General features: G+C 38.5%; 1 protein-coding gene across 1 annotated transcript; it reads right to left on the minus strand.

The window, feature by feature from the left end:
* Positions 1–3,232: 3,232 nt before the first annotated feature.
* On the minus strand, positions 3,233–7,486 carry LOC140142099 (uncharacterized). Its single transcript, XM_072164056.1, has 3 exons — positions 7,355–7,486; positions 5,439–5,515; positions 3,233–4,834 (listed from the first exon to the last, which is right to left on the minus strand). The coding sequence occupies exons 2-3, from the start codon at positions 5,509–5,511 to the stop codon at positions 4,383–4,385; spliced, it is 525 nt and encodes a 174-aa protein (XP_072020157.1). The 5' UTR covers positions 5,512–5,515; positions 7,355–7,486; the 3' UTR covers positions 3,233–4,382.
* Between the last annotated feature and the right edge of the window lie 3,020 nt (positions 7,487–10,506).

The raw sequence follows: 10,506 nt of genomic DNA on the forward strand, positions 1-10,506 counted from the left end.
CATCTGAAAACACTTACTGAGATCCAAGATGTGGGCGTTCAGGGGCCTATAACAAATTAATGATATACAAGACAAGAAACCACAATTCGCACAAAATGTTATGCTTTATGAGAATTTTATTATTGCACACCAAAACCGATTTCGAATGAGTTTAGTAAGTGTGTCGTTTATAGCAAGAATAACATTACTGAGTTTGGTGCACAACATCGTATACGACAGTTGTTTATACCGCAATTGGTGCTGTTTATAGTGAATCGAATTTACCGCGCATAATATTCCCTCAACTGTTGAATGACCTCTGTCGGATATTGAGGTCATAACTGAAAAACAATTTGTTATAATTATGTACAATTTGTTATATGTAGCAATATTGTACTAAATTTATCCTTGATTGTTTATAGTACGCCAATATCCATCTGTTGAAAAGATATCATATACGACACATTCCCAATACGGCTATGCTTATCAGAGTTTCCGGGTAAATACACGCTTAGTGCGATAATTTTCACTTGAAGAAAAAATATAACAAAAATAAAAATAATAAACGACATAAACATGATTTGTACATTAGTCTGAGCTTAACTTACTTTACCTTCTTAATAATTATTACTCTTCCGTATTTATTAACTACCGTGTATAATATTTCAAAGATAAAATTGCTTTAAACCCATCTTTAAACCTACTTGTCAACATACTTATTTGTCTCATTGTAGTATTATCACCATTTGGGAAATTACAATTGCTCAATCTAACACTAACCTTTACGCGAACCCGGGGAGGGGGTCTTCGAAAAGATTATTTACGCCGACTTTTGGATGTTGACTTTTTCTATATCCACTTTTTACTGTTTTTGCAACCTATCAGTATAATAATTGTTCACAAAAAGCACCCCAAAATCGCTGATAAGGTACCCCAAAACCGCAGCACATCTCCGTACACCTTCAACCAGAAAGAACCCCTTCCGGGTACGGGGTACGCGAACGTTTCCTGGATGTTCTTAAGTCACAACCAGAAATTTAAATCTGTGGTTGTAAGTTATATCAGGCGGCTGACACTGAAAAATTTGCATGGCAAAATAACCCGTCTCCTCCGCAGCCAATTTGGTTCCGCTCCATCGAAATCAAGCTGGTCACGGAGGAGACTACCCTCCTTTGTGTTTGTTCATTTGTATGGAGAGCCCTTCTTGGAGTCCGTAATGACTTAGGCTACGCTCTCAGCTAGAGTCCTACGCTGCATTGCACTAGAAATACCTTTTCTGTGAAATCGCTATAGAGCCAACCAGGAACACGTACTTCGTTTTGAAAATATAGCATTAAAATTAGTATCACCCTTGTGGCCCCCGTGCAGCGGAAAACCTTAATTCTTTCATTAAAAGGAAATGAAAATTAAAAAAAACACGGATCCACCTGTGCACCTATAAATGGGCACAGCAATTTGTCTCAAATATGAATGAATTTTAAGAAACATACGGGATATGATGAACATTGACCTGACGCCATGATAGTAGGATCTATTAGTCGTTTTATATACAATGTATATACCAAATATTGTCATAATACCAATATTTGTCATTATATATAATCTATATAATAATACGCATCGTCTATCTGTCTATCTGTCTGTGTGTCTGTCCGCCTATTTTCTCGGAGACTAGGGGTCGCACGTTCCTCAAACTTGGTGGGTGGGTGCAGCTTGACCCCAAACAGAACAAGTTTGTATTGGTTAGTGGGTCAAGGTCATCCGAGGTCATCCAGGGGTCAAATTAGTAAAAACTGTTTTTCTCAGAGACTGGGGGTCGCACGTTCTTTAAACTTGACGGGTGGGTGCGTCTTGACCCGGGACAGAACAAGTTTGAATTGGTTAGTGGGTCAAGGTCACCAGAGGTCATCTAGGGGTCAAATTAGTAAAAACTCTCATATGGGCATGCAACTTGGTGGGTAGGTGCATCTTGACCTAAGACGGAACAGGTTTGTATTGGTTAGTGGGTCAAGGTCACCCAGGGGTCATCTGAGGTCAAATTAGTAAAAACTGTTTTCCGCCTATTTTCTCGGAGACTAGGGGTCGCGCGTTCCTCAAACTTTGTGGGTGGGTGCATCTGGACCTCAGACAGAACAAGTTTGTTTCGGTAGGGCCAAGATCACCCGAGGTCATCCAAGGGTCAATTAGTAAAACAGTCGTATGGGCATGAAACTTGGTGGGTACAGTCAACTGTTAGAGTCAAATTTTTAGACGGTCATTTTGGGGTCATCCTGGGTCACCCAGGGGTCATCTGAGGTCACAATAGTAAAAAATGCCGTATGGCCATGAATCTTGGTGGGTATAGTCAACTTTTAGAGTCAAATTTTTGACGGTAATTTTGGGGTCATCCAAGGTCAAATTACTAAAAACTGTCGTATGGGCATGAAACGTGGTGGGTACAGTCAACATTTAGAGCCAAATTTTGGAAGGTCATTTTGAGGTCTCAAGGGGTCATCTGAGGTCAAATTAGTAAAAACTGTCATGTCATATAGGCATAAAACTTGGTGGGTACAGTCACCATCAGCCAGGTAATCGCGACAGCCGAGAACCGCCAACTACGGGTAATCGCCTAGTGAGTAATATTTAGCAACGTAAATGTGCAGTTCATATGCACAAACGAATACTGATCTTTATGATATTCAGGTTTTTGTACATCACATATAACATGTCACATAGGAGGTCATACGTGTTGACCTGCATCTATTGTATTTGTTCATCTGTGTATGGAGAGGATTAACGCCATTAAACGCCATTAAAACTCCATCAGTATTAAGGCGTAGTTCAGTGAACTCACCGTATTGCTATTCCAAGTACTTTGATAATACAGATAATATGTATTAATGGGTCGAGGCGATTGCATTGAAAAACCTAATAAATTATTCATAACAGTTACGTAATCAATCGATAGTGCGGACAATTTTCATTTGCAAACCACCAAAATTCGTGATCTTTTAGCGTTGAAAAAGAAACCACGTGAATAGAGTGCCCTCTCAAGAATAGGTTCTCTGTGGTTATATTTTGTATTTCTACGATTACGCCGTCGGTTATCAAAGTACCGCATACCGGTCTATTCGGTCCCTTTAGTGAGTGGTCGAGCTTTCGTCAGATGTGTCTCTGACTTCATCAGTACAGAAACTGTGGTTGATTTTCAACATATTTTATCTGGCGTTCACGTGGAAGTTTAGTGTTGGTGTTAGAAATTATTTTCTTTGTATCTTGTCTCTGTAAATTTATAGGAGTTCGGGGTAATTATTGTTTCTATTAGGGTGGTAGTCAGTAGTCAATGACGTCAATGGATGCATGTCCTTGTTTTGAGTACGTATATACACACCACCGTCTTTAAACGCTTGCGTCTGTACGCTAGCGCTTTGATTCAACGCGAGCGATTAATGCTGAGACCACTAAATTTCGCACTGACTCTTGGAAGCCCACCAGTCCATTTGTTGTAAATATAACAGAATCTTGATTACATTCATATATCTTAAATATTACATTTATATCTTAGAATTAAATACCACCATAACTTAGAATATTGTTTAATACTAATACAGTAGACGAAAGTTACCTTATGGATGGGAAATTACTAATGTATTTTTGTCACTTCAGTAACAACCGGGGGTATGTAGATTCAGAATTGAATAAATTGAGTTATTGAGGTCAAAGGCCCTCAATGTTTTAATCAAGTTATAAAATATCACAAGTTCTTCCTTTCTTCCCAAGGAATAACAAAGTCAGTGCTTATATATTTCTAGAATGTCTAATTTATGAGACTACGGTCAAAATAATGGTCAAAGGGTAAAATCAAAATTGTACAGGGGGCAAATTGTTTTAAATGATCTAATTGGGGTTAAAATAGTCTCAAATTATTCGTCTTGACACAAGAAATCAAAAAATGTATAGTTTGCTATACCTATCGAGTCGAGATTTTCAACTGTCAAGGTTACGTAGAGTGTAGTTGAACTTGGACTCATGATTCTAGGATAAAGAAGACTTCTCATATAGCAAATTCTACATTTCTTGTATTCATCATAATCATTGGTACACACCAACAATTTGATAATATTTTCATTCAATTTGTAGCATTTTGAAAAATTGACCTAAGACATTGGTATTGTATCCTTTGACTTTTTTTTATTCCATGGGACCAGGCGAACAATAATTATTTTAATATTTGTTTTAACTAATAAAAGTATTTCCAATTGATGGAATTTGGTCCCTCATGTGACCTTTGACATCAATAACTCAATTGCTCAAAAGGTCCCTCTTTGGCTCCCCTCAGATTCTTAATCTATATGCATACGCTCTTATACCTGAAGCAAAAAATGCCATTAGTGCGCATCTTCAATGTCGATTTCTATCCTCGACTAGTATGTGGTACTACGCTTATGAGGGTGTAAACGCAGAACTTCCTCAGGAGGGGCCATACGCAGATCTTCCTCAGCTTCCAGTGGAGAGGCCATACGCTTATGAGGGTGTAAACGCTTATGAGGGTGTAAACGCAGAACTTCCTCAGGAGGGGCCATACGTAGATCTTCCTCAGCTTCCAGTGGAGAGGCCATACGCTTATGAGGGTGTAAACGCTTATGAGGGTGTAAACGCAGAACTTCCTCAGGAGGGGCCATACGCAGATCTTCCTCAGCTTCCAGTGGAGAGGCCATACGCTTATGAGGATGTAAACGCTTATGAGGGTGTATACGCAGAACTTCCTCAGGGGCCATACGCATATCTTCCTCAGCTTCCAGTGGAGATGCCATACGCTTATGAGGGTGTAAACGCTTATGCGGGTGTAAACGCAGAACTTCCTCAGGTTCGTTCTCTGAAAATAATTATGTATTATCGTTTTAGTATTATGCATAACTGGAAATCAGAAGTGTTGCTTGCAACTATAGCTTGTCACGTGCATAGTGGTAACGGATCCAAAGTTTAGATTTAACATGATGATTTAACATATAATATGCACACGTACAAAATAGACTCAAAATAAAGGGCTGAAAAAGGCGAAAATATTGTTTGCTTGTCCATACACCAATGCATCAAGAGCATTTCAACATTCTCACTCTAAAGTTTGTTCGGCTTATAATGACAAGTTGTAAAAAGCCATATATAGGTTGCAGTGGCGGCACCGTGATTTTTTGGGTGGGTAGGGGCCAAAGCGGGTTTGGTCGATCCTTCATGTAATTATTTCGTGTAAGCTAACCCTAACCCTAATCCTAACCCTAAACTAATCCTAACTTAACCCTAACCCTAATTTCGTGTAAAATTACATGAAGGAATAACCCCAATTTTGCTCAAATTCCGCAAAAAGTGGAATTTTGGGTTTTTTTACGGGGAGAAATATTTATAATAGTACTGATAGGTTGAGTGTTTCTCATATTCTCTGATCTATAGCTGCATGGATTATGAATTCTATACAAACTTACGTGCATCGACTTCAATCAGGACACCGACTGTTAAAAGCACACAAGCTATGAAGAAAGTACTGAGTGTCTTCATCTTCCTGTTGATATTAAATATACAAAGACAGTTTTTGTGTTATCACCAAGTATTGCAATTATTTTTACGAAACCGATCAGCAATGACAATGTAACACATAGTTTAAAAAGTGCCCATACTTTGGACATGTTTTAAAGTCCATAAATATGGTAAGGCACTTTATAAAGTATCCGGGAAATTGGCGTTGAATTGAAATCGAAACTAGATGTGCTGCGGACCTCACGTCCAGCAAGCCCATTTTGTCGATGGCTGTTGGGTCCCACATTTATGTTTATGTCCACGAAAGAGCATTCAAATTAACAATATATAAAAAAGTGGGTATTGGTGATCCAACGGACGAGGACACAAAACACATCAAGGATCAATAAATGATACAAGAGGATACCTTGAATATGAACAACAGGAAAGAAAACGAGCAATGTACAACAACTTGATGTGGGGAAACAAGTAAAATACAGACTATACAATATGCAAGGGGGGCAGCAAATGTAGGCATTAGAAGTAGGTAAAGTTCGATAGCCAAAAATTACTTGTTGCAAGGCTCACAAAAGTGCTAAACCTGCAAAAACAGCAAGGATCAATTAGAATACAATGGTACACTAGAACAAGTGATGAGAATCACTGTGCACATAAACAGACTCGCTAAACCAAACAACCAATGTAGGCACAAAAACAGGCAAAGTTCGATGGCCAAAAATTGCCAATTTCAGAGCCCACTGAAGTGTCAGCAAAACAGTGCAAAAGTACACTGGAGCAGACAAACAAAACCAAACAGACAAAAAATAGACAGATAAACTGCTCTTCTTCAGGGACAGTCAACAAAATGTAAAATCAAACAGCGAAAACTACATGCTGTAGTTTAAAATCAAATTCAAGGCAAAACTGAAGGCAAGTACAAATAGAACTCGGTAGCAAACACGACCACAAGCGCAGAGCAAAATAAGCTGTGTCTTTACTCTATAAAGCAAGTCCACTAAGGTAGTGGTAATTAATCCTGTTACATCACTACTTCTACGGCAAATTGAAAACGTTTCAAGTAAACACAATCTATCTTTGGCCGTAAACGACAAAACGCCTCGTCTGGCATAAAGGCTTGTGTCGTCACGCAAGCTTCAAGTTAGCTATTATTGTCCATCACAACTGAATGTGTAACAACCAATAACAGGCGTCCACAGTGATATGAAGCATATTTGGCACATTTTGGCACATTCACAAGACATGTACTCAGATATATAAAAAAAATTGATTGTTTCAAATGTGGTGTCATTGTAAAGGAGAACAAAATAGCCGTCCATTAATATATAACACGATATGAACACAAATCATCTGAGATATAGATGCTTGAAAATACTCTCCAAACTTTTGGAGGAGTTTTGTTATTAAAGCAATAATGTGTGATTTTCAATAGAATAGATTCTTATTTAAATGTTTGTTTTCACTGTTCACATTATCCCTTTAATTTCGAGCCAAACAAAATGAGGTATGCCCTATAACGAAGAAAATTGCGATTCATTCCAACACCTACAATGCGTGTACTACGTGATACGCTCGCCGATCGTATTTCATGTAACTGCATGGAGCATCGCGCTCGACGTATGTACATACAAGCTGACATCCACGGTACATGTTAGCAAGTATTCGATCGGTGAACTCTGAATAACACCGGGTCGACCCGGTTTTAATACAAAAAGTTAAATTTACTGTTATTAAAGCACTTCAGGCTTAGTCTTTTACGTGGTATTTTAGTATACCACTGGGCATTATAATTATGCAAAAAGTAGAAATCCGAGTAAAATTGAGGGCGTCGCTGTGAAGCAAATCACACATTAAGTTTATTACTTACCCCGATTTTCTGTACTGATCTAGGCGAATTGGAGTCCGCAGTCAAGATAACGACGCTACGGATTACCAACAGGAAGATTGCGGTGAAGCGTTATGCTACCTCACCGATTCGTTTCCATTTATATACTTTCAAGACGGATGTGATTTCATTGCACTTTTGCGCTTAATTGTCAAGCATGCAAATTGATACTCAAAACTCAAATTAAAAGAATGGATAACTATATAGAGCTAATTGTCTATCTGAGTAGACAAACTGTCTATCTGGGCAGACAGATGGAGCCATCGAAATGTAACGCAATGACAATATCTAGAAAGAGAATACAACCTTCTGTTTGGTGCCACCAAGCTGGCTGAGAAGGAAAACTGAGCGAGTATGGGCCAAAATATTCGCTTTTCGGTAATTTGTGGGGTGCAAAATGTTGGGAAAGTCCCCCTGACGCCACCACTGGTCAAATTTGGTTCCAGCTTGCAAGCCCGGCCCTATGGACTCCATCCCAAGGGATTATTAAGACCCATTCAGTGATCCCAGCGCAAGTGTAAAAAATTAAAATTGTTTATAAATTGCTTAAAAGAGAAGGATAAGTCATTCAAATTGTCATTTGGTATTTTTGAAATGACAAATTTGGCAAACAAACGAAGAAAACAGCAGTACTGACGAAGTTGAAGCTCCATTCAAATACATCTAGCTAATTTAGATACTGTCAGTATCTAAATTACAGATTCGTGTAAAATGTCTTATTTTGTCTTAAATACACGGCTTTCGGATGAACCACTCGCAGGCTATGTTAGCACATCTATGACAATGACAAAGGTACCAAAATCTGAATTTTGATGATTTTCATGATCGTCCAGATGAGCAAATCACTGAATGGGCCTTATAGAGGTTATGTAGGGGCAACGAGTTGACACGTTGGAGTTTAATACCTGTCACCAACTGTTCCTAGCCTTTAGTATCATCAACCAGAGCAAGCGGGTCAGCTATCCGCATCTTCTACTTGTTCTCATTCATTCCAATCAACTTATAGCTGTGATTCCAGCTGCATGGTAGGGTTAGAGGCGCCGGGTCCCGGTTGCCCACTGCACACTGATAGCCAGAATGGAGTCAAGTGACTCTATAAGTGGAGTAAACTATCACTGACTCTCCAAAGGAGTCACCTGATTATCACAGGAGAGTCAGTTGACTCTACCTGTGGGGTCAATTGACTCTACATTCAGAGTCGTCGACGGAGTCAAGAAATTTATGACTCTTCAAAGGAGTCAGACTCTGTAATTGCTTGGCTCTTGACACCATAGAATGTGCAAGGGGATGGTGGTCAAGCCAAGTTTTCTCCATCGTGTCGGCTGACAATCGCCTATGGTGTGAAACTGAGAGTAAAGTCTCCTCTTCCGGTAGTTTTATACTTTGAATTTTTATCTTGATGTACATCTATGTGTATCATTATTTTGTGTTTTTTCGGACTGTCGGAGTGACCCTGTAATGGAGTCAGGCTGACTCTATTAATGGCGTCTGGCTTACTCTAGGAGCAGAGTGAGAGTCCAGCCACTACGCGACACTATGTCTAAAATGACTCTATATTGGGAGTTAATGACTCCTGTGTAGAGTCATCAACAGTGACTCTTCAGCGGAGTCAAGAACTTTATGACTCTTCAAGGGAGTCAAATGACTCCCAATATGGAGTCATTTTAGACATAGAGTCGAAGAGTGGCTGGACACTGCTTTTAGAGTCACCTAGACTCCAGTTTGGCTTTCAGTGCAGACTAGTTTGGTTATCTGGGGACATAATTATGCACAGATCTTCCATTTGACGGGGATATACCCATATGGGCCAAGTGTCTTGCTTTGTCAAGCTGGCATACTATGAATGCTAATCTGTGCTTGATCTATTATTGTGGTTGGCTTGTCTGTGTCTTATAAATTTTCTGAGATATTTAACCTGTTTATTTGAAGAAATCCTTTTTGAATTATCAAGCAGAAAAATCTGTTGGTGTCATGACGGTATTTGCAGCTGGAGAGTGGGTTCCATCACATCACATCACATCACATCATATCATATCATAATACTGAGATCAAATGAGGTCCATATGTAAAATACTCTGAAAAAATCCCTGGGTTGTTACCACTCTCATTTCCTTTACAATTTCTTGTTTGCTGATTTATACTGTTGGACTTGTAAGGTGGATGTGAGTGCCCATTTTAGCCAACAAACAGCAGTGAAATGTAAGAGGTGGATGAAGGGCATCATTATTAGTCACAAAATTTAAACAAAGAGATAAGACAAACAACGTTGCTGAAGTAGCAATCATGCGGCAATCATGATAAATTATGGTACAAGTATGAATATATTAATGATACACGAAGAAAATCTAGATGTAAATGGCTAAGGGAATGAAATAAAGATGATTGCTAGGAGTCACGAAGAAACTCGCGAAGAGCTAAACAAGTCCTTATGAAAATATACAGAAATATGAAATTGCGAAATTTAAACAAAACAAGATAATGAAAAGTGTAAAAAGTATAAAAACACAAAAGTTATGATGTAATTAAGGAAAAGTTATATTCTAAAAGCAATTGATATCCATCTGCGATCTGTAATTTTAACGACATAATTATTATAGCAATATTAACTAATGTACAATGATATTAACTTTTGCTAATGACTATCGGTAATGGATAAAATATAAATGAATGCAATAACATTTAATTGCAAACACCTGTTGATATCGACATGAAATACACAAATCAAATAATTATACGCCATACATGAATTCGCCTAGGCCGATTCCAATGAAAATGTTCAAAAACGAAACTACGAGCATCGACTCAAACTCATGCCGCCCTCACTGCTATTAAAGTAACAGCGACTATGGATGGCGGATACCTTCAAAATACGCGTAAGATAATACGCCTAACCTTACACGCCAAAGATGCAATCTTAGACGTCTAAGATGCAATTTTATCGCGATTCTCTCAAAGTTTACGACTGATGCTTTATAAACTTGCTGTGTTATTTGGAGGCACATCACCAAATAAAGTACACGTAGTAAAAATACAAGAAAGTAACTTTTTCTATCAGGTGTGACAATGTTGAGAAAGTTTTGACTAGATTTCTTGGTATCTAACTTTTAAAGTACTTTTTTATGCATATCTAACTT

This window comes from Amphiura filiformis, chromosome 20 (genome assembly GCF_039555335.1).
Source record: "Amphiura filiformis chromosome 20, Afil_fr2py, whole genome shotgun sequence".
NCBI classification, from domain to species: domain Eukaryota; kingdom Metazoa; phylum Echinodermata; class Ophiuroidea; order Amphilepidida; family Amphiuridae; genus Amphiura; species Amphiura filiformis.